This window comes from Bombus vosnesenskii, unplaced genomic scaffold (genome assembly GCF_011952255.1).
Source record: "Bombus vosnesenskii isolate JDL3184/JDL3185 unplaced genomic scaffold, Bvos_JDL3184-5_v1.1 scf7180000013265, whole genome shotgun sequence".
NCBI lineage: Eukaryota > Metazoa > Arthropoda > Insecta > Hymenoptera > Apidae > Bombus > Bombus vosnesenskii.
The window spans coordinates 3,263,041-3,288,214 of record NW_022882925.1 but is presented as its reverse complement, the minus strand read 5'-3'; the positions used below and the strand labels follow the sequence as shown (position 1 = coordinate 3,288,214).

The following is a 25,174-nucleotide window of genomic DNA, read 5'->3' as shown; positions in this document are numbered from 1 at the left end:
AAGAACGACTTTAAATGATTTTTTCGCGTTATTGGATTATCGTGAGAGCACGGAGCGACGTGATTTTGAGTATCAGATCAGTGAACGATCACTAAGGTAACTGCTAGAAAAATCGCGAAGGAACTAATTCGATTACACGAACGAGGAACGGCGACCGCACAGAGAGAAAGGGAATCCATCCATGAAATGAGGGTGAAATTTTACGATCGAGGTACCATGGTCGGTTACGAAACGTTCCCATGATCGGTAATAGTTAATTTATTAGACGAAGTTATGGTAACGGTTGTTGGATCATCAGGCTCGACGATCAGCTGTGCCACTGTTAATTAATCGACGAAAGTGATTAGTTGATAGGCACTGATTTTCTTAAAAATCGCGGTTCGCGCATTTGCGACCGGTTACCTGTACGCTGTATGCTGTACACGTGAACGTAGCCAGATTAATGACCAGGGCCTATTAAGTGAGATTGACGAGCGTAAGTTTAACGGTAACCGTTTGACGCGTGAAAAAAGAAGCCAGGCATCGTTGCATTACTCAACGCGAAAATTAACCAGTCCTGTTTTACGCCCTTCCTGTCCAGTACCGCGATTACGCAATAAAAAGAGCCACGATCATTTCCTTGGCTCGGGTTAACGCGCTCGATGCGTGCCACGTTCGCGCTCTTCCACGTCGACGGCTGTTTACTCGAACGATGTTTAATGATTCCGTCAGTCATTACGCCGTCCGTCTCGAGAGAATAATATTTGTATAACTGGAATTACGCAGCTCGTTAAAATTCAACGGAAGGCACCGTACCGTGTAAACTACTAAACGGAACTGCACCCAGGTGCAAGGTTATCAATGTGTAATTTACATAAGGTGAAAATTTTGCGAAGTAAAATGTGTTTGGAGTTAAAACAATCATATTTGAGTGTCACGGAATCGACACCCAAAGAAACGTGGGAATTTAAACAAATAGGTAGTTAGTTCACAGTTAATGAACTTTACACGATATCATAATCAATTATTAATTATCGAAATAAATATATTATCATGTTTTTGTAAATGAGACCCAATCCACTGAAAAGAATAATTTCAAGAAAAATGAATTCGTTTATCGTTTAGTTGGTCGTTCTTCAAAAACACGCTGACAAATCTATGGTTTCTCGCATAAGTGAATTCTATAAACATTAATGTCTCCTTAAACACGAACAGATCTCAAATATTTGAAATAATAATTAGAATTTACAGATACTCCGTTTGCAAATGAAATACCGTTGAACATAAGGCAAATTTTGTTGCATCATATGAAGCACGAGAACACTACCACATTAGTCGACTACCTTATTCTCGAGAATTTAGTCAACGATCTCGCCATAGTTTCACTCTTAGCAAATTTGGGAACGATTTACCACGTTGTGTGATAAAATTAAATAAAGTTAATTGTAAATGGAAACATTACACGCGGCTTTCGTTTCGTAATCGTTGTCAAAAATTTCAGAGCATGTGCAACGTTCATCGATTTTTTCCTTCTTCGATTATTACGAGGGATCATTATATAATGCTCGGTACGTGGCGCGTCGCGTACATGCTCCGCAGAGTACTTGAAGCCGGGCCTAATGCTTCGAAAATTTGGCGGGGGAAAAAAGGGTCGTTTACGCGGAGTATACACCGCCATACGCGTCCAATTATCGGTGGTAACGCCGTTTTCGGCTTTGCCCCACTCCCTCACCCCTCTGTCAAGCTTTTTTTCCCTCCGAATTTCTTCTCCCTCCGTTTGCACGAAACATGTAATCAAAGTTTACTGCCGAAGATACGTAATGACAGGGTTAGTGCTAGCGCGGAATTAACGATCTGGGAATGGAGGTTTGGGGCAGCGCACAAATTTCGTGGCCTTGCAATTACGTTTCACGTGCCCTTCCGCCATAAAGGCGAACCGACTGACGTAATTCGCGAGCTTTTACTCTCATCTTTTATTCCGTAATCGCCGCCATCGATCTTTATTTTCGTCGGCATCTCGCCGAGCCAGTAGAGAACCGGGCAAATCGAGTCAATTACGCTGCCTCTTGCCGATCTTACTTTATCATGAACGACTCGATTAACATCCCGGTTGTTACGCAATCCGACGATGAGACAACGTACGTTTGCTCGGAGTTTCTTTTTTTGCCAGTTATATTAGACTCGATTCGAGGCTAAGATCGTCACAGCATCCGCGATTCGGTATAATTCGACGATTCAAAGAGAAGTATAAATGGCTTTTGTTGATCGTGATTGGTCGGAATAAAGCTGGTTTCAGCTGGTGGCTAAGGTGAAGCTAGACTTTCGAAAGTCCTGTGCCTCGTTTTTCTCCACGTGATGGCTGAATGGGGCTCGCATTAGGTCCTGCGGCAGGAAGGCCTCTCTTACCGACGAGGGTAAGAGAGAAGAAAAGAAAGCAAAAGGGAGGATGCTTGAGACAAATGGAGGGGGCGGGGATGGAAATAAGGGAAAAAAAACAGGCAGCGGATGTTTCGGACGCGGCTGGTTGCTTTAAGTTCAGCCCCTATACATATTCTCTTCTTCTTTCTCCCGAACGATGGTATTCCTTTCGATTCCTTTTACTTCGAACCGACCACACAGTCTCTTTCTCTTCGCCTCTTTGTTTCTCGCTTCTGTCCATTGTTTCCACGTCTTACTGGCTCGCGAATCGATTCATCGCGCGCGCTCTTCTCCCTGGCCGTGAGATCGAATCGGTGGTCGGTCGAGCCACCGCGTCGCGATTCGCCGCATTCTTTCCTGCAACCAACCGCGCGTGTAGGTGTTAAGTATCAGAGACTCTCTCTCGCAGGTATACACCTCGAAGGAACGATTCTTCGCGGTTCTAGTCGTGATCCCATGCCGGAGGATACGTTTTGAAAGGAACTCGAGCCGAAGAATGCGTCGCACGTGTCTTACGTTCAATAAGGAAGTATCACTATGGCTATGGAAATGGTTAGAAGATAGAATAGGGTGGATCGTACCGGCGGGGAATTGGATTTTCAGGTTTAATCTAGCAGCATCTACGGATCGGTTAACAGGTGCTCCATTATGGAGCGTTTCCAATCCCGTTTTCGCCTATCCGCTCCCGGGGACAATAATTTCCAGTTAAATCTTCCGCTATTATGAGGGTCAGGTAGCGGCACGTGCTATTTTGGAGGCGTAATATATAGGAAGACCAAGAGGTGTAATTTTAGGAGTTTGATGATAAATTTAGAACGGCCCACCAGTTGATGTCTCACTTGTCTTGAGATACTTAGCGATAGCTGCAGCGATAAATGGGTGCTCCTTTGTGGAATGGGAATTGCCGGAATCTGGATAAAAGAAAAGCACCGACTATACATATATTCTGATAATACGATGTATCGTGTCAACATAATTTACTATAGCAGGGATTTATAAAAGGGCTTAGCTCTGAAAAGAATTTTAGGAAAGATATATGTACGATCGGTTTGAAAAGTATGTATCCAATAAATTATTTTAAATTAACTAAATATTTCGTATTCAGTTTTTAAGATATATATAATCGTTCGATATAGATTATGTTTTATCTTCAAACGATGAGTTCACAACTGTGGAGTAAAGTACAAAATATTCGTTGAACGTAGATCACGAATTTTTTTTTTCATTGGCGTATAATTTTATGCAAAATATTACATATGTATTTGAAATAGATTGAATACATAATATGATACATTTGTGTGTAACTGTAGTAGAAGCTTTTAAAGAACACGGTTAATTTAGTTCTTAGAGGCTAATTGAAGATACAGAAGATGGAAATTCAGATTTTAAAGAGTTTCTCAATAAAGCGATAAGTAATCTGAAACAAATTAAACTATCATCTGCTTAGCATAGTTTCAGGATTCAGTCTTATCAAACGGCTAGTTATCTCGTATACACTGGTAATATTTTTCATGGTATCTCTCGTGCTTTAATCGATTAAGGAAACGCGAACATTCGAACCGCGCCAGGAGACACATAAAACGCGCGTTAAATTTTCTTATAATGTCATAAAAAAATAGCAATCGCCTCTAAGGAAATAAAAACGACGTTATATTATCTACCAAATAACTCTCGAAGATATTTTTGAACTTCATTAGTTCTATTTTCGCTGTTTCCTTGTATCTTCTTGCTTCTCGTCCATTCTATGGTTTCTTTCGTTGCTCCGGGACATCGAACGTTGCTCGAGACTTTTATAGAGTTTATACGCCTTCCACGGAAGATATTCCAGGTACAACCCGTTCTGCTTCCTGTTCTTCCATTCTCTAGATTCTAGATTGTTGTTCCACGATTTCTTGAAAAGGCTTGTCGACGTTGCTCGGTTTTCTTCGATTAAATCGTCAAAGTCAAACTGTACGGAACTCGACACCACGGAGCAAATTGAGTTAGTCTCGGGCGCTTTACATAAGAAGATATTCGTGGAGGATACGTAAGTGATTTAGTTTCTAATTGTGCAGTTCGAGGTCTCGTGAGAAAATGAGGTTTCTTTATACTGCCCTCCTTACCTTGCTTCAAGGGAAAAAGACTTGGGAAGTTTTAAATATTTCTACCTATCTTAAAAAAAGAAGAATAAGACATGTTGAATAAGACATGTTAAATAAGGAGACCAGTAAAATATATGGTGGCCAAGAAACCGCACGAGTTTAAAGATTTTATCTTCTCGAACAGGAAATCGTACAGCTGTAGCAACCAAAAATCTTGTACTCCCACGATGGATAAATTGCCTGAATTTCTATGAATTTCTGCCAGAAACACGTGTTTCATTCGTAAAAGTTGAATCGCACGCAAGTTGTGTAATCCACCAGTAACACTATACAGCCTTGTGCGATCAATGCAACAGAATGATACACGAATACACATGGAAAAACTAAATTTTCCTAGTATACAATGAACTATATACCACCGAGGTAACTTGACTTCCTTATCATCCCTCGTACGATCCATTGCTGGGATACTTCTATTAATTACACGTGGCTGGTAAAAATTCCTGGTATTTCATTGGCCGCGTCGAGAAAGTGTTTGGAACGAGCTGTCGTACATTGAAATTCCTGGCTTTGTGGAACGAAAGTGCATTCCCCTGGTTCTTTCTTCGCTTTCAGCATTCCTATCGGATCGCTGTTCTGTCACTCGTCGGAGGGAATCATCGGTGTCTGAATAGCGTCGAATGGTCGTTCGAGGAACTCGATCCTGGCCAGCAGTCGAGCGAGAAAACGGAAGCTCTTCTCGCAGAGAAGGAAAAAATAGAACTGACACGAGAACGAGATTCCTGGGATCGTTGCTGCTTCCTCGTTTTATCGACCCAGCCCGACCACATCAGATTCCGTTAACAGTGTCGCCGGTTCTCGATGCACCTCTGGCGATTATTGATATGGAAAGGCTTTTGCCTTCCACTACACGCAATATTCCCTTCACGCGCGAACGATCTTTTTTCTACCTTTCCTTCTATGCATCCCCTAGACTTTGCTCATAGCGAAATTAGCAAGCGTGAACCTCCTCTTCACGATGCTTCGCAGTTTGACTGTGTAATTCAGGAAATAATTGTTTTTTATCGTCAAAACTTCATAGACGTGTAGTGGTTTGTAATTTTTTACGTAAGCTTTCTATAGACACTTTGTACTTTTTATAAGAGATAAATATTACCAGCTGTATTAGGTATAATATTTAAACTTTAATATTACAGCGTATTCGAATTTTTCTGGGATTATCGCTATAAAAGGAACTAAAGATTAGATACTAAATATCCTACGCTATCAAAGATGAAATAATTGCCAGCTGGTAATGATTCGTCCTTTTTTCCGTGACAGAATCTACCATCGAAACGAAACGTTATGAAAGGATTGACGCGAGAAGTACCGTTGTGAGATATTATAATACATGATAATCGTTAATGTGATCGAATGAAAAGAAGCAGTGGTTTGAAATTTAGAAAGGTGAGACGACGAGGAACGTGTTTACGCCAGATGTACGCGAAGGAATCCTATGGCGCAGGTGCTAGGAGAGAATTTTGAGAACCACTGTTACTCCGTTACTCGTACAAGAAGACACTTCCTTAGTAGTCTCGGAGCCGAAGTGGAGCCAATTACAAGAGTTGCGCCAAGAGTCTCGTTGCCTCGGAGCCGATCGTCTGGCGAACAAACTTGCTTCGCCAATTGCTCGCGCCAACGCTTTGACAAATTCTCTCGGCACGGAATTATCTTGTTCACTGAACAAGTACAATAGAATCGACGATCGTCTCGCGATTGTTCCGTAATTAATAGTCGATCGTCGATTAATAACGTCTTTCTACCGTGTCGTTATCCGTATCGTTGAACGCCGTGTTGGGAGCTTTGGTTTATCATCCGGTCATATTAATTGCTTGCAATTAGCTAATTAGCGAATCGTAGGTCCTATAAGTGCTTAACTACGCCAATTAACGTGCTCACCGGTGCAGTAGGAGAGGATGAATAATGCCGGATGAAAAAAATGCTCCGGTATCTGATACCTGGTTAAGTAACAGGTTCCTCGAAACGTTCAGGATGTTACACACGCTGGATGAATGCGTCAGATACAACGACGATAGATACTGCGGGCTCTTATAGAGCAGAGAAGGGAGAGAAAGGCTACGTGACCAAAACAATGGCCCCCATAGACTGGGTCTCTTCGTAAGACACAGTCGTGTATTGTTTGACATTCAGTGTATCCCCTTATTTTCCATCCTATCCTCGTTTCTTTCAAACTCTCTATATAGTCTCGTCTTTCTTTTCTTTCAGATCTTTTTCTTTTCGATCGTGTTTCAGGTTTCTTCCTTATTTTCCTCTTTTCCCTTTTTCTTATTTCGTTTCGTTTCGTCGTTTCCACGCTTTCTTTTCTTTGGGAAACTACAGGGTCTCTATCGTATATCGCTTTTGATAGAAGCAATATCGGTATATTTTCCATCGAGCGACCACTTGCTCCCTTTGAAGTCTTGGAAGCCGTAGATTCGCGCCCAAGTTCTCGATACGACGTTTCGAGCCACTCCAACCAGCTCTATTGTGCCTGTTTAGGGTGCGCCAGCTTCGGGTAAATTACCTTCAGGGGTTTCTCTTCAAGGAACTCGTGTTTCTTAATGATAGCTTAATTTCGTGCCGTTTGGGGTGCGCCTTTTTTCCACGGAATCAGAGGGTAAATCGAGCTGTATATTATATTTCAAGTATCGAAGGGAACTCGCCGCGATCAATCTCTGCTTCCGTTCTCGGAATATTAATCGATAATTTAATAGGAATTCCTAGGGGAGGTTTTAAGCGTATCTGTCTGTTGGACTGTTTAGGGGAAGCTTTCCTTTAGTAGTTATTGAAACTTGGTTTTAATAGGATTGTCTTTTATATGCGTAAATAGAATCTTAGTTAAATATGTATTTATTTCATAATATCAATTTAATTATAATAGAAACACATCGGAAAAATACACGAATAAGTCACATTTATAGAAAAGCAGTTTTAAGATTCACCAATCGTCAATCAATTTCATATTATCAAAATTGTATTTACATTTGGTTCCGGAACTAAATAGGTGATTTTTCAATTTCTTAACAATTTTTTAAACGTTACACGATATTACAATATCGAAGAATATTGTTTGTCTTTAGCCTCCATAAAACTTGATCAATTTATCAGCTACTGTTTAAAAATATGTAGTGAAATAAGTGTAAAGTGTAGAGAAATAAAGTAAAGTGTGAGAGAGTCAAAGAATAACCACATTTTAAGGTAACGGACAGAGATGATAGAGGATTTTTTTAATTGGAAGATACGCCATAATAAAATTATACTCGTCTTCGAGAAACGTTCAAAGGCAAGTCTGCATATGTCAAGTGGCAGTAATTGATGTCAGTGAAACCCCTCCGTACGTACACATGCGATGTTCTCGAGAAGCGTGCGACGCGGGTGGTGCGGAATCTAATGGCGAGATATACGTTTATGGCTGGTGAATTTACGATCGATGTAAATGCGGAGGGAGGCCCTGTCCCTCTCGAGCTCCTTCTTCCGCAGGATCGTTGTTTGCAATTCGCCGCACGTCACTTTCACGGCAGACAGGGTCTAAAGGCTCCTTTATCGCTTGAGATTCGACGTAGATATCGTCGTCGATATTATCGTCCAGGATATCATACTACATCTTCACGACTCTGTTAATCAAATTATTATGGAATCTTGCCGATCATCACTACGATACACTCCTCGTAAACAAATTACTTGGGAATTTCGATTTTTATGCACATGCGTTTTTTCTTCTGATAGCTATCTTTTTAAACACTTTTTCCAATATTTTATAAATAGCTGCTGCTTTGTAAAAATCAAATGTCTTAAAATTTGAAATTATTCATTTTTTGACAGATCGTTGAAATCTGGATAAGAAACATTAAGATAAACTGTATTTTACAAATTTTGGATATTTCGAATATACAACACTGGCTACAATTATTCTTCACAAGCGAACTGATAATTAGAAGTACATAAATTTTATAAGTTTTATAAGCTTTTACTTCTTGCTTGCTTAGCTGCTGCGATCCTTAATAGGTAATACGATGGTCAACTAGACTTCCTTTAGATTTTGAATTTTAAAGAACAAGCATAAGACTGATATTTATTTGTTAGTAAATCTGCAACTCGCACCATTCACAAATATTCACACTATGTGTACAATAGCGAATACCTTTCTTCTTCTTCGATATCCCAAAGAAGAAAAAAGGTGTTGGCCATTATACTGTAACAAACGAACATAAAACTGCATAACCAATTAGTTCTACGGAAAGTCATAACCGTAGATGTCGCGATCACATAACGTTAAGTTTATGTTCCAACAATTTCATTATCCATATTTTCCGTGTATCTTTCTTTCTTCCAAGCAATATCTTAGTCAGTGAGGTTGAACACGCAGAAGAGGTGGTTTTGGTCGCGTTACCCGGCGTTCGCCCATGAAACGAAATACATATTCCGGGATTCGTGGCACGTAGTTGGAAAGCACAATCCGTGACCGCCGGATGCTTTCAGACGGTTTTCCACGTAGCGAACAATTTTACATGACGAATAAGTCGGCGGTTGGTGAGTTGCATGCCTAGTCTCGATAGTAAATCTTTGTCGCATCCGACGAAGGAAAAGTTTGGAGAGCTTGCATTTCTCGTACATTACACTATAGGAAATTTATTTCTGCCATCAACCAAATGACCGAGCTAATGAACTTCTCTCCCTTCCTCTTTACGATTCTACATCGAATTTCATAGTCCGTCGAATATTCGCGCGAAATTCAATTAAACGTTTGATTTATCGCCAAGTGTGCCTGTGTTCATTCCTTCGTGCCCTTTCTAATCTTCTGAAGTTGCAACGAAGCCTCGTGTATCGAACTTGCTTTAATCCTTTGCGAGACTAATGGGACAATATGTCTTGAAGCAACTTTTCCAACGACTGCTGGCTTGTTAGAACTTTCTTCTCTTCAGTGAGGTCTGTGGAAACGTAGAATATGTAGGCAAATGAGATTGCACATTTCTTTTGAAAAATCAGATTCGCAGTATTCGCGTGTTCTGGCATAATATAGGTATTTCAATTACATGTTACAATAATTTTCTCCTTTCTATATCTCGCATAAAATTCTCTACTTCTTTCTTTTAATGCGTTTTCTTTGAGTACGGGTTTCACAGTAGTGCCTAGAGGATCCATGTCTCTGCATTTGACGTATTGCATTTAACCTGCATCTGACATACCGCATTTAACTTGCATTCGACATATCTAGTTAGTTATTTTTATACCGCTTGTGTTTTTATGCATCATCTCTAATGTGATATCTAGGAAAGCTTTCAAAGTACGAGTTTCACAGTAGCCGCGGTTCTTTGTCCCTGTATCATACATTTAACATATCTGCTTCCTTATTTTTATATCACTTGTGTTTCTGTATATTACGCCTAGTGTGGCGCCTAGTAAGAGCTTTCATGAATCTATAATATACGCTGTGAAACAGCTTTTGTATTCTGATAAAGTTAACCGTAAGAAGTACCATAAGAAGATGGTCATTTCTTCCTGATTCTTGAATTACGACTTGGAGAACCGGGAAGAGATCGACTTACAAAAACGTCTGCATGCAGAGGACACGATCGACTTTTCCATCTCTTCCTATTGCCTCTCCTCTTTTTGTCTCCATCTTTATACGACTTCTTGGCAATGCGTGCGGATTTAATGGGCCGTAAGGGAGGGTTCACGCTATATAAGGCGACGTCTGCGCTACGTAGAATCGATGATGCTCTCCCACGGTGCGTATTCTTACTTCTTTTTTCTTCCCTCTCATTCCTCCCACTTTCATTCTCCCTCGTTTCTCGACTCATTAATCAATGCTGGCGTAAAATTACTCTTCATTTCTGATAGCGACCTTGTTAATAGCAGCGAAGCACGATCGATCAGCGCAGATCGTCACCTGATTAGGGTAGATCCATCGTAACAAGCCGCATCGAGGAGAGCCCTTAATAGGTTTCCCGAGCACGAGGATGCCTTTTCCCGACGCTAATCACTGCTAGATACCTTTCCCGGTTACTATCCTTTCGCGATACACGGAAAGCCACCAGAACTCTAACCAGTTACCAGCGAACATCGTTTCTTTTGGATTTGTAACGTTGTTACGTTCTTGACCGTAGGTCTTGTGGCAAGAGCGGTTGTTTGAATCGAAATTTATGTACGTATCTTCGGCCGTCGTTGAGAGAACTATCCCGACCATGCCTTCGAACAATTCCAATTATATGGAGAGTTGCCGACCGCCAGTCTTCTCGTCAATTGTCACAGCTGAGTCGATACCCCTACGGACCACAACGTTCGTTAATGCGTTTTCTCGAAAAGGGGATGCGATTCTGCTCATGGACATTAGACCGAGTCTCTCGATTCGCCACCGATGTCCAACGAAATACGTGGAAATCTTGAATTCTCTCCAGAACGATCGAACCGGTTGTCGACCGGTTTGCCGTTTAAAATATATAGATCCTGTCTACGAGCAAAGGGGAAGAATTCTCATTTTGCTTATGTTTGGCAGATGACGAGAACGTACAGTGAACTCGTGACATACTTTGGTCACGGTCACGGTTACCTCGATCGTTATTTTACCGAAAGCACATAAAGATGGTCGAGGTATTTTCAAGGACGTTGCATAGAGAAACGGTGAAAGAGGCAGCTGGGTGATTTACAGACGTCGCGGCGGCTCGATGCGATGCAGTTCTCGGCGGAATCGCGATCTCTCGCGTGGGTAGAAACTATCGCGAGAATTATTTCACGACGTAGCTCCGCTCGACCCCGCGACACCGACATAATTGAAAACTGGTGAAACGACGGTCCAAGAATTTGCATGATAATTCCATCCCCTTTGCTGCTTGTGATTTATGTCAGCCGTTTAAATGGAGAATGCTCGCGTGAGTTTTGCATACCGGAGAAGTAACGTCGCCTAGGGTAGATTCTAGCTGGTGACTTCGATGCCTCGCGAAGCCCAGTTGCGACTTTAGAAGAATTCTTTTGTGTGTTCATTGTCAGCTTCACGGAGGTATTTTGGCTTTAGGGAAGAGAAAAATCCAAATGAAAGTTTGCGATTTATTAGTCAATGACAAATTCGTGTAGAACAATTTTGGGGTAGACGGATGGTTGTTAGAATTCTCATTATGTAATTTAGGTCTTAATAGCAGTTGTAAAAGTTATTTGATTTTTGTATTTGTTCTAAAATTACAAAATTTCAAAGGAGAATTAATTGGTGAATTATTGCGTAAAAGCACCCGGATAACGAATAGTTTTCTAATCATTCCTAAGTATAACCTCGCCTTCTGTTACGTCGGGCGACCCTCTATCTAGACCAGGCCATACACCGCGGGCCAGACGGAAACCAGATGTCCGCTCATCCTTACTGCGTACACTCAATAGTCTTAAGGATCCATCGTAAATCTAAGAAATTTGCTAGCTAAGATCCTTCAGATCGAACAAATATCGTTTTTCCAAATTATTTTCTAAAAACTATTGTCTACTACGGCTTGACAGGGGAAAGTTAGTTTTTCTTATGTACGATGCTTCCCACTAGCAACTTTCTGTCGAGGGCGGCTAAGACCCTTCCTAGTCCATCAACCTTCGTTTATCCAATCAGAAGCAATGTATACTGCCCTCACTTTCCTGACCAAAAATGTCACGAACAAATCCGATGCTTCCGTGCGCTAGACACACCCATTGCTAGCTTTCCTCCGACACAGCATCGTCACTGTAACTTTACTTCTTCTACAACGCTAGGAAAGTCAACATGTCAAAAACGGATTAGTCTATAAAACTATAACAAAACTCCAAGAGCCTTGCTCTATCATCAACGAATATTGTGCCAGTGTATCGCATCTCTATACGCTAACTCATTGTCGACGATATATATTATAAGCAACGGTGTAACTTAAGTGGAAAAAATATATAATTTATAACTCTGTGAATCACAGTGTTATACCCTCTCAACCACCCCTATTATCTTAACGGAAATCAGGGGATCGATCAACTCGTGGTGTCGATTATCATAATCGTAACGGGAATTTACGACTCCCGTTGATGTCTGTCTTCGCGATTGCGTCTCCCCGCGATTGGTCGAAAATACACCTTCTGTAAATATCCCAATACGTACAAACAGGGATGTAAATCCGTGATTCTACAAGATGGTCGGCGAAAAATCATCATGGTTCGCTACCCATACGAAGTGCATTACAAAGAGGTTAAGGTTAGAGGATCTATTCCACAGTCGGAAGGAAGAAGTTAATCGCTATAAAATGTTAGCCCGGCGCAGTCCAAACAAATTCGGTGCATTGAGATTTATGGACAGCACGTCCGCCTGTTTCCCTAGCCGATGCACGAACGCGCAGCGCCGTGTTCGCATATGAGTACGTGCACGTTCGAAACCATGCTCGAACGTAAACCAATAAATTATTTCAGTCACGTTGAATCGAAGCTGAATTCCACCGTAGCACGCATTTACCGATCACTGTCATTTGCCTGTGGCGAGCCGCTTCCACTTGGACATCTATCAAACCGCGATCGCAATTAATTTTTTACACGTTGCCCCGTGTGATTACGGGTCGTCGGTGATAATAGGTTGTCTGTGATTGCACGAGTCACAGGAAGAGGACGGTTTCTAATAGACACACGAGAGCCATTGGTACTCACACACAGCGACGACGTACCTGGTCTCCCGATACTTTGTAACAATCAAGCACTTTTCCGGCCATGGTTATTCCGTGGTGAATAATGGCGATTCATCTTCATTGACTCGCGATTGCCTTCATCGTTTCTTGCATTCATTCGGTTCTTTTGCTTGATCTGGTTAGATAGTAAATTGTATCAAGATGAAGCAGCGTAAAATCGCTTATCCATCGCACGAAATCCTTAACTAGCTTTCGATGGCATGCGTCGCGGTTTCGATAAGAACTAGACAGCTGACCAAGCCGCGGATCAGGGTAATTTGCCACGATCGAACGATCCACGCGAAGCTATTCGATCCTATTACCTTTATAACCTGTGTTTCTTGCTTAATCTCGTCACGTGCGTACGAATGATTTAGTATTTATTTGGAAATGCTGCGTATCTCCTATCGAAATTACAGCCAGCACGCGGAATTCCGCGCGATAACACGTAACTCGCATTACCGCGATATATATCTTGGATCTTGCCCCATGCAGTACGCTTCGAATCATCCTAATCTCCGTTTTCGAGGATTTTATCGCACCCTGTTCTTCGTTCCATCGCTTTTCGCCTTTTCTTCGATTGTGCATGCGTACTACGACCGCTGAAAAGTATAGGGACACTTGCTTCATTTTGTTTTTAACGTAATCTAATTTAATTACAGAAACAGATAGAAAAACTTTATTAGAGCTGACATATAGGATATTATGGCGATATGCGGTGAAAGAATCGACATATGTAAATATTAAACATTATAATACATTTTTGTTTTTTATAAACATAGAAGTTTTTTTAAAATTGTTAGAGCTATGGTTAGAGGGTGGTTCTAAGAATAATGTTTCAAACATTTGGACACTTCAAGTCGAATATATTTAATTTTCATATATCGTTGATAAAGTTTAAAGTAAATAATTAAAATTTCATGTGATATACATCTGTTGCTTCCACAAGAATTGATTATTTAGAGGTCGTATAATAGGAGTCTATTGATTTTTTCTCCTGCATATGATTTCTCGTTTATGTAGTAGAAGTCCACGTTCAAATAAGTGGATTCAACTAGCAAGAGATCGGATATTCGCTAAAATTTGGTTTAGATAAGTGGAATTTATGCAAACGGAGTTCTACTGCATTGTTAATCGAGCAAAGTATCACATATTTATGAACAGCAGTGTAGAAGCATGGCTTTCTACGACACGCGTGTGGCTGTGTCTGATTGATCATGTGAGCTTGAGCCTCACGCGCGAGCACGTGTGCCGTTCGCACGAACTCCACGACGAGGGTGCACACTCGATACGAGCCTCGTGGACACGAGTCGGAGTCTTTGTAGTCGACTATGGTCAGCCTCTCTGCACCGAAGATCACCAAGGTGAACAAACTCCTTTGTCCTCTCTCTCTATCTTTATCACTCTTACACGCTTTTGTTTCTCCGTCGTGCCACGGATTAATACTCTGTCGGAACCACCGAATGATTCTCTCTCAACCACGGGATTAACACGGCCACGGTACGCGCCGCCGACGAGCGTGAAACCGCGTTCTCGTGTCGATGACGAACATCGTCGTGGTTTATAGTCTGTTTCACGCATCGCCATGGAATCTTGCGAATTATACTCGAAGTTTTTACTCGACCTGCAAGTATACAGCTGGTCGAACGCATTAATTTCACAGCTTGATAATTACACGCGGTAAGGTTTCGAGAAATCTACGAGTTAAGCCGGAGATCCACCAAAAAGCTAGGCGGATGATCTATGCTATGCTAAGTTTCATTAAATACGTCTTATTTATAGCAAAAATTAAGCTACGCTATGCGTTAAAAGTATTTGGTTCAATAGTTGAGGACAAAAATAAGTAGACAGTGGATATCAATGAAATTTCGTTTATCGCATATACGTATAATGGATAAATCTTACATAGGTGACACTAGGACTAGTTTGATTGAACTCCATTTATACTACTTCCATTACCTGTCCAATCACTTTTGTCCTCGAATGTACATATTGAAGGAGATATTTGTAAACTTAGTCATAGGTTCAGTTTAGCTTCCCAGTGAATCTCCGGCTTTACACTTCCTCCTGAGTCAGTATAATCGGAAGGAAACCACCAGAGTCCGAGAAAAGGAACGTCCTTTTCACGAACTCGGCATTTCTGGAACGGAGAGGCGGCTGGGAATCTCTCTTGCTAAACTCTCCAGGAATCTGAAATATCCAATGGAGCAAAAAGTCGTTTCCTGGGACGAATCGTTCTCGTTTCACATAGTTTGCTACCGTAAAATCGAAGTTCTGAAATCGTACCCCGGGGCGTTTCTCCCTGTAGACTGTGGCTGAGCAATTAGTCCATCCGTGTAGCCTGAAATCACGAGATTAAACTCGGTTCACAGTGAGGTTGACAGTGAATGAATGACAAGGGACCTCGTTGCTTGTTCAGGGATAACTCGTTACCGTTTTATAGTCGGTTGGACGAAACATCTCGATGGATACAGCAGGAAGTTACACTCTTGATCCTAAATCTTACGATAATGAAGTAAAGCTGAAAGATCATCAAGAAATTATTACTTTAAATCTATTCATTTCGATCTAACCTCGCTTCGGCAATTTGATCAATTATGTGTAATAAAATTAAATTCTTTTTACTCGTTCACATCCGCCGCAATTACTGCCTTGATCAGTTTTAGTACTTCTATAATTAGTTCACTGCTATATGTATTCGATTCTTCAGTGAGAAGAAAGTGATTCCTGTATAATTATCAGCAATTTTACCAGTATGTTCAGTTTATTCGTCAGAACATTAAGTGAAAGTAAATACATAATTATTAATTCATTATCTTTTTGTAACTCTTGGAAATAGTATTTGCACTAAATCAAAATACAAAGCATGTATTCACAATTATTTGAGGCTGCTTAAGTAGCTACAAAAACAAGACGAAAATGTGCTATAATACATTTTCTAAGAGCTACTATCCTTCTCCATACTTGATCAGCGTAGCTTTCACATCTTGATAAGTTAGGACTCGCGACGCGTATCAAGAATGGCTCGCGTGGATGCGTTGCATCAACTCGAGCGAGTCATTCAAGGCGAGATGAAGGAAACGCGGGACGTGTACGGGTGGCGAGTTGGCTTTTCTCGCAGTCGAATGTTAACTCGACCAAGACAGAAATTACAGGCTTGCCGGGCCATTACAATCCCGCGGCAACCACCGACGTCTCGTCGTACCTGCCTACTCGTTCCTCTTCCTCTTCTTACCCTCTCGCGCCCGAGCGCAAACGCATTCCGCCTCGCGGTCAAACGAATCGGCCAACTGCCGTGTTATTCTCTCGTTTGAGCTTTCACGTGATCGTAAGCAATTTGTTCTTGAAAAGCAGCTCTTAGAAAAAGAGGTGATTCAGTCAGGCTTATATCGCGAGAAAGTTACTTGGTGTAGACCACGGTCGCGTTATTGAATCAATCAACCAAGTCTAACACTTATGTGGAAGGATCTCGTGTTAAATTTTACGTTCCATGTACAAAAGCGAATAATTGGTGTCTGTGAGAAAGAAGACACAGGAAAGTTAGGTAGTCGATGAAACGGGTCGATAGGCCGGTAATTATGTGGTAAATTACAAGAGTGCCTAACAAGTACACCGAAAGAGAGAGTCGACGTTAGGATGGTGCACTTGGTCGGGTGTCGGCTAATGACTCGAGCTTTCATCTTCTCTGATGGAAACGTTACGGTTCGCTAGAACGAAAGCGTCGTAGATTGCTTCATCGGTTTATTAATAGACCGGTATGGTTCTCCAAATCTGAATATCTATATTCCACAATCTTCGGAATTTTTGCTGTCCAAAACGGGTTGAATGGTCGTGTAACGTGTTATAAATAGGTTTTTTGGTACTACGAAACGTCATAAATAATTTCGTCAGTTTATCAGTAAATCTGAATACGTTTTAAAGTTTTAGGGCTGTTTGTTTAGTTTCGAATCGTTTCGAGTGCTTTTGTAACATGTTACAGATGGGGATGTTGGCCATATGAAACTTTGTAGATTATTGTATGTACGTTTTAGAGTTATTGAATTCTCTGTGGACTTGAAACATACCAAATGCCTGTGTAACACGTTACAAATGAGAATTTTGACGATACGAGCATCCTTGGAAATCCGAAGATCTACATTTTAGAATTTTCGGAATCTTTGTGAATTCGAAAGACATCGGATAACTTTGTAATATGACCCAAATTGGAGAACTTAAATAAGGCGTAAACTCTATAGATTATCCTATCTATTCCTTAATAAATCTCTATTCTTCTTGAAATCTGAGTAAACATGAATCTTCGTAGTCTCGAAAACCATGGAACAATTGTGTAACGTGTTACAGATGGGAATCTCGGTGATACAAAGCGCTGTTCGATATCCCATCTCGGCTGATCGGGTCAGGTCGAGAAGCCAAAGTGAATAACCCGCAAAAGCCGATCCGGCTGATGATCATGAAGATTAATCTCGGTTCACCGCAACACGCCAGTGTTGTTGCTCCTTTTCATTTTTCATTCCATCGGTACGACGACGTTGCCCCGTGTCTCTTTTTCCGTTTCCCCCCGTCGTTGCTGTTGATGCGTGTTGAATCGTCGGTCTTTCTCACGCATGTACAATATACACTCGTATGCACACGCACGTGCTACTCCGCCGATTGCACGCCGCCTCTCCACCTTCTCCCTCGACCTGTCTTCTTCCACCTCCGGTTCTCCTCCTTCCCCTCCTTCTCCTCCTCCTCCTCTTCTTCTTCTTTTCTATCCTCTTGCCAGTTCTTTTTCATCTTTGCCTCGCCTCGCCCGTTCGGGTCGTGCTCTCTTCACCGCCGTCGATCCTCGACGCTTGCTCTTCCGCGTTCTTCTAACCTGCCAATCGTGCGCTTTCGACGAATACGTCCAGAGGTAATGGACTACCGATCGGCACACACTCGCTCGGTCATCTTCCTGCTGCTAAGCGGAATCGTAATCGCGACTGAAAACTTTTTGCCAGACTATGCTGCGAGTACGATTCGAGAAGAGTAATGATGATCGCCCTGTTGGGCATCATCAGACCTTTCGTTATTGTTACTTACTTATCGATGAGAGGATGTTGTCTTTTAGGCCGTCCTTTTGTGGCAAGGTGATTTATATATGTCGCTATTAATAGTTAAGCTGAGCGCAGATCGATTTTACAATGGTAATGTTGTACGTATGACTTGATAAATTAATATTTACTATGATTCAGTGCACAGCAGAGTGCAGTTGTGTTATTAGGAATATGTATAATACTCGATGGTTTATGGTTTTAATAACCATAATAATAATTATAAATGATGCGAGTTGGACGCGATTCACGTAATTGATGTAAGAAGATCCCAAAGTAGGATCACTCCAAATTTCTGATATTTTTCAATCTTTTTCATGCGTCTGTACGATTGTGATTAGAAATTATAGTTAGCAATTATAATATTATAGTAAGAAGAATTAAATTTCTACAAGTGGCAGAATCCAATCAACAGGGATTATAGCTATGTCGATGCTCGTTGGGGAATATAAATTCATCAAATCTCACAGCATCGCCATTATAAAATCGCATCAACTTGAAGGACGCGTAAGCTCGCTCCAATTCCCCTATTGCATTTGCTAAATCTTCTGCTCACTGTCGGGACGATGGCCCCTTATCACTCTCGCAGGCGACCTCACTTATTTTTCTCGAACAATGAGTTTCATTGAGGAAACAGCCCGTCCGCTCCAGCCAGAGTACGTCCTGCGTGTTTTTATTATACTGAAGATCGACGCAGATAGAGCTAATAAATGTGACGAGAGGCTCGAGATTCGAGGGAATCGTGTGAATGGAGCTTTGTTACGAACGCAAACTTGTAGATCACCCGAGACAGATATATTCGTCCTAATGAAAATCAGTTAACGAGTCTGTCGACTCGGAACGTCTTCGGGCTTGTCTCTAGATCAGGATTTCTCAAACTTTTATGAGTTAAGATCCACTTCTGAAAGCGGTAATTTTCCGCCACCCAGTCAGAGATTGCACGAACTCTAATTTCTGTCGAGAGTTGATTAATATGGAATTTAAATTTAATTTGGCATAGATCCGTGAGCCAAGAGAAATTGACCAAAAATATAACATATTTGTGATCCTTCGTGTTTCAATCGTGTTATTAATATGTTGAGTTATCTACACAACGTGTTGTCTAATCATCGTGAAAGTTAAAAATTTGTGATAGATGTAAATAGTAATTGTCGCGTGATTTTTATCTCTATCGACTTGGAATTGTTCGTCTGACAATTCTTGGTGAGTAGAAATCTCCTAACGAACATGCAAGCTACTCTCATATTTTAATACTTAACGCGACCCTCATTTTAGGAATCTGTGTTATAGTTCGATAAGCGTAGGACGCTCGTCAAGCGATACATATTTCTTACTGTCGACGCCTATTTCGCCTGCTTGTCTCAGATCTCACGATTTCCTCTCTTACCTCTCTGATTCGCGCGCGTGACACTTGGCTCACGTGCACGAGCGTCTTAAAAAGAACGTGCACAGTCGAGAGAATAATTTTACAACGAGGGAAATGCCTGGCTAGCATATTAATTTCGCGTGACAGACGTTCCTCGTGCTTTCCTCCTTCCGAATCCATGAAAAGTCAAAGAAAGGAATATTTATTAACTCGTTTTGGCTTCTGTCAACTTGGTCGAGCGAAAACTACCTTTGTTTTTGCTCCCTTATCCATCATTTCAGATAGTTTGTTGAAGAATCGGTCGGTGATTCGTTAGGGAGACGTCAGCATTTTCTGAATAATGCATGAGCGGTGGCGCTGGATACGCTTGAAATAATAACAGGAAAATTGCACTGGCGTCAAACGCGCAACTTAAAATCGGTAAAAATATCTCGACCGATATATCTCGACGTAGGAATATATTTACAAGCGTTTGAATGGCTACCTTTTTCGTCGAAACTAGATAGAAATTAACAGGCGGAGGTGAACACAAAACACAGCGATACTATTAGTGAAATGGAAGGCACGTTTCTCGATGCTACGCGCGAGGCATCGGTTTAGAAAAAGAAGAGGAACGGCTGGTGAATAATTAGCGAGGTCTTCCCCCGCGTGAAGCGAGTAATTAAGAGGAAAAGGTGATTTATCGTTGGCGTAGCCGCCGTACGCGACAGGCAGCCAGGCCATGGTGTCTCGATGGTTTAAGAAGCATCGTGTGTTGGTACGCGAGCTCTGCCGCGGAACATCCACGCACGTCGTCGTTTTTGTCCGGACGCCTCTCTGCTCGTAAAATTTCAAGTCGTCTCGTTGCCAGAGTCGTCACTTTTACGGTCAATGAAATTCTTCTTTTGCTCCTTTTTTCCTTGGACGTTACACAGCGAGTTTAATTTACGATCTGCCAGGTGGCTAGCTTAGGGGACTAGTTTCGTTCTTTCTAGCTTTTTCTCGAGAGAGAAAACGTTTCAACTGATAGACGGGGTCATGGCTGCCGAACCGCTTTTTCCTCTTTTTAGATCGCGCGACTTGCTAGCCAGTGATGGATTGTCTTTTAAGCTGACACGGGTCGGAGATACGTCGCGAGATCCGCTAGTCTTTGATATTCTCCAGGCGTCTTCTATGCGACCGTACCGCGTACCGGAACTCCAGACACCGCTCTGCTCTGTCTTCCGTCCGCCAGGCTTTTAGCCCCTTTACATTTATGGAAAGCGTATCTCGCCAAGCGTGGATGAGATATCTCGCGTGTACTTACATTAAGATGCACAATGGCGAGTATGTAACTGGGAAAAGTTTTTGCATCCAATTCAACTTAACTTAGTTTGTACTTTTTACTCGAAATGAACATTTGGAAGTTTTATATTTATAGCACTTCAAAGTACAAGAAATTTAATTGTAGATTTTATATCATGGGGAGAAATATATTAGGTTGTCCCAAAAGTTTCTTTTGTTTCATAAGGATGCACGACATTTGTTGTTTTATATTATTTTATTGAATTATGTATAGTCCATTTTGTAGTAATAGGACAACAGGGGTTAACAAACGAACGGTTAATATTAAAAAGTTCTTCCTCAGTCATATTTTTTTATTTATAACGTTACTATATAAAATAAAGTATTTTGAACTAATTATCTATTGAGATAATCCATCTATGCAAAGTTCTGGAAACAGTTGACTATCGTCCTAATTTTTGCTACAGTATACTGCCGACTTTGACGTTCCAGCATGTGGTTATCAAATGCTCGTAACAGCATGTCATACTTCTAAAATCAATTTGGTTTTCATCACCCTTATACATGAAACATCCAATCACAAACATTTGAAAACGAACACGTGAAATATGAAAAATATCGCAAATATATTACCCATAAATGCAAAGAAGTTAGTTCGAAAGTCTCGTAAAAGGAAGACTCATAGCGGTGGCTGCCGTTCTGATCCGCAGATACGAGATTTAATAAACGCGTAATTACAGCGTAAGGACAGCATAAATCACGAGACTCTTTTCATTCATTTTATTACGTTTTTGTCGACAACCATAAGATGGTCCACCGCGTACTTTTCCAATTACGCTATAATCTTTCAAATCCTCTCGAAGTCAGGTTTCTAGGCAACGGTATGAATATTTACAGCGGTTCATTTGAAATTGTGATTGACCATTCTTTTCGTTTCAGATTGCTGAGCTGCACGCTGCTGCTCCTTTCGGCCGCCATCGTCGTAATCGCATCCGAGCAAGCGGTGTCCAACTTCGAGACAGTTCACACGAGCAACGCGGCGATCTTGAATCGGCTCGGTCTCGCGCCGCTTCAGATCCCCGATGGACACCATAAGAAACGTCTAGCTGGTCCCGAGCCGCCTGGACTCGGCTCCCAGACACGGATCCACCAACCTTACAGCCGTCGACACGGACATAGAGACAGCCACGTTTACATCGTGAAGCTTCCTGCCAGTCCGCCGTACTACACGATCACGAAACCGCACAAAACGGTGAAAGACGACAAGATAACCAAAACTGGGCCGAATTTCCCCGTAGGATTTCAAGGAAACGGGAAACCAGCGAAGATCTATCACTGGAATCTTCCTGTCGTGAAGAAGATCGGCGAGAAGAAGAGACTGTACTCTCAGCTGAAGCTGGAGCAGGCTAAGAAGAAGATGGACGTCACCAAGAAGTATCAGAACTCGAAGAATTTTGTAGAGACTCGGGGCAGTTCGAAGATCAGTCAGGATCTTCCTCGTCAAGAGAATAAGAAATATTTTGATAACAACAACGATAAGATTAACGTTCGTCAAAGTAGTGACAGTCCATCGAAACACGTAAGAAACAATGATAAGAGGCTCAACTATCCTGATCACGAAGAGAAGAAAAACGAATCGACGAAGAAAAACGAATCAACGAAGAAAAGCAGCACCAACTTAAGTAACAAGACCTACAGGCTGGATGATTCAGGCGTGCACAGGATTCACCTGACGAACGAACTTCACGGCTCGAGGAACACGGCAAAGGTGAAGAAACACCGGAAGAAGGCAGCCATGTCGTACTACGCGCCAATCACCGGCAAGTCCGGCTCCACGAGCATCCACAAGAACTTCCCCGGAAATGGAAAACCGAAGGCGTTCTACGTGATGGAGAAGAGTCGCAAGCCCGTCTACTATCATCCCTTGTTACCTTAATCTCGCGTCGCGGCGCTAAGAATCTGTGTAATCACGTGTTAACGGCCCGTGAGCTTGTTAACTTATGTTAGTCGCGACTTCGCGATGAAACAAGAGCAAGGGCCGTCGTTTCGTAGGACGATGACAAAATTTTCAAAGGACTGAGAGAGTAAGAATGATCAAGAATGCGTGTGTGAGAGAAAAAGAACGAGGGATGTTCGGATGGAGTCGTCCTTGCTCGAAGCCACGCGTATCCTGCAAAAACCGTTCCACTTTTGTTACAGTTGTTAGAAGTATTAGATTAGGTTTCCCGAGACTTTCTTTGGAAAGGTGGACTTAAATTTAGGATAGTTTAAGGAAATTTTTGCAAATGCCTGCGACTGAGTTCGGTGGTACGCTCAGAGATCTAGATTAAGTCCAGGGAAGTGATCGCTGGCGCTTCTTCCTCTTTCACGAGCCAAGCACCGACGATCGCTTCCTGTCGCTACGTTTAACTTGTATAATATATTTTTATAAGTTTTAACAGATACTTTTTCTATCGTATCGTCGATGTGTGCCGTTTTTTACAACAAAGGAATAAGCCATCATGACTGGTTGTCTTATGAGATACGTAAAAATTATGTTAACAATGGAAACAATAGAATAATGAATTTGCAGTCTCGTAAAGCAATCGGTCACGAGCGAATTTTTACGAAAGACTGGACAATATACCTATATATACCCCTCTCGATGGGATGCACATGCCTTTTACTACGTATAATCGCGCAAGGATTTTTACTGGTTCTTTTTTTTTCTTTTTCTTTAATAATGAATTGCAGAGGCGCGAGAGCAGCAGACATTTTTTATATTCTTATATCGTATGTTATAGGAGGAAGCTCAATTGTATCGAACCATGGCATTCAGTGTAGTGTAATAAAAGTATTTATAGTACTTTGTACAAGAATGCGTTGGCTGTTGTGTGTGCCCGTTGAGAAAGAAGCAAAAGAAGAAAATCGGCGAAGAATAGTACTGTTTATGCCGCGAGTGTCAGGCGTTTAGATTCTTGCTTAGAATGAGAACCGCTCTTAACCCGTTACAGCACATTTGCGATAGTATCGAGCCAACAACGAACCCTTTGCCCCGAGGGCCACATTTTTTGATAATTGACCATCTAACTTTGAAATGACCAGAGTGCCTATCTTCCTTCGTCCAACATCTCTTTTTTTTTCTCTCAAACCCTTTAACCAACGTCTTGTTTGTCATCCGTGACGAGAATTAGCCCCTCGTATTCTGATCTAAGAATCATTTAGCGACTCGTCGTAAAAAATTAGTTTATTTCGAACAAATAGAAAGGTTTAAAAACGACAGATCGTTTATTTCAATGTAAAAGCTTTAACGTGTTACGTGCGTATTTTTTAAACGATATGTTCTCCGCAAATAGGAAATTTATTTGAGGAAAGATACGCGAATTCCTGGAAATATCATTGAGGGAAATCGCGAGATTGTATTGAAATTCCATTTGAAGCCGGCTTTTCCGGGATGTCTGGCGGTGGTGTTATCGCGATCTTTGAATTCAATCTCTTTGAGCAAGTAGCATAGATCGCGAGGCATCCCCGTAACCAGACAGGATATAATCCCGAGTAGACTCGCGTCCCAAGTCAATATTTGTGCTACGTGAGAAGGGGAAACATATGAAACGCGTTTTCTGGTCGACGCAGCCGACTGGTAAGAATTCTCGAAGAACACCAACGTTCCGCTTTCTTTGGTAAAAAGATAGAGAAAATGGAAATTATCGATTGGAACTTTCGTATATTTTTCACGTATTTACAAAGTAAAAAAAGGAGGAAATTTGTGTAAAAAAAGTTTAGTGATAACGGCATATAAATTACGACTTTACAAATAAATATATGCGATTAAGTACATTATGTTATAATACTAAATGCTTCGTGATATCATGGTTTCACTCAAGATATAAAACAATGGATAGTTATATATTAAATTACCCTAAATGGTGCTTGAGCAAATAGTCATCATGATTTCTTTTGCATAATCAGCTAGCTATATATAAATTATATATACGCATTTTTTAACTGATTAACGTATAGATAGACGCATATAAGTATTGATACTCTATAAATAGAAACTATACACTTAAGAGTAACAATTAAAATTATACATCTACTCGCAATAGAGTCTGTATCTCGAGCAACCACAGCGATACGTCTTAATTATGCAGAGTGGAATCAATACCAGCATACTGAATCAACGCAACATGAAAATCAGAAGATATTTAACTGGAAAAATGAAAAACTTCACGGCTGTTACGTTTACGTTTCTCATTACGTCGTTTTATCTTCCACACTGGTCTTTATCGTTCATTTCTCGTTTACCATACAGGGATATTTCTC

At 41.3% G+C, this 25,174-nt stretch overlaps 1 protein-coding gene across 1 annotated transcript in view; it reads left to right on the top strand.

Annotated features, from left to right (window-relative positions):
- Positions 1 to 24,950, top strand: part of LOC117243367 — a 35,006-nt gene extending 10,056 nt beyond the window's left edge. The window contains exon 2 of the mRNA XM_033510794.1: positions 21,812 to 24,950. Coding sequence (XP_033366685.1) covers positions 21,812 to 22,808 — 997 coding nt within the window. The 3' untranslated portion in view covers positions 22,809 to 24,950. The remainder of the gene's footprint in view (positions 1 to 21,811) is intronic.
- Positions 24,951 to 25,174: the final 224 nt, after the last annotated feature.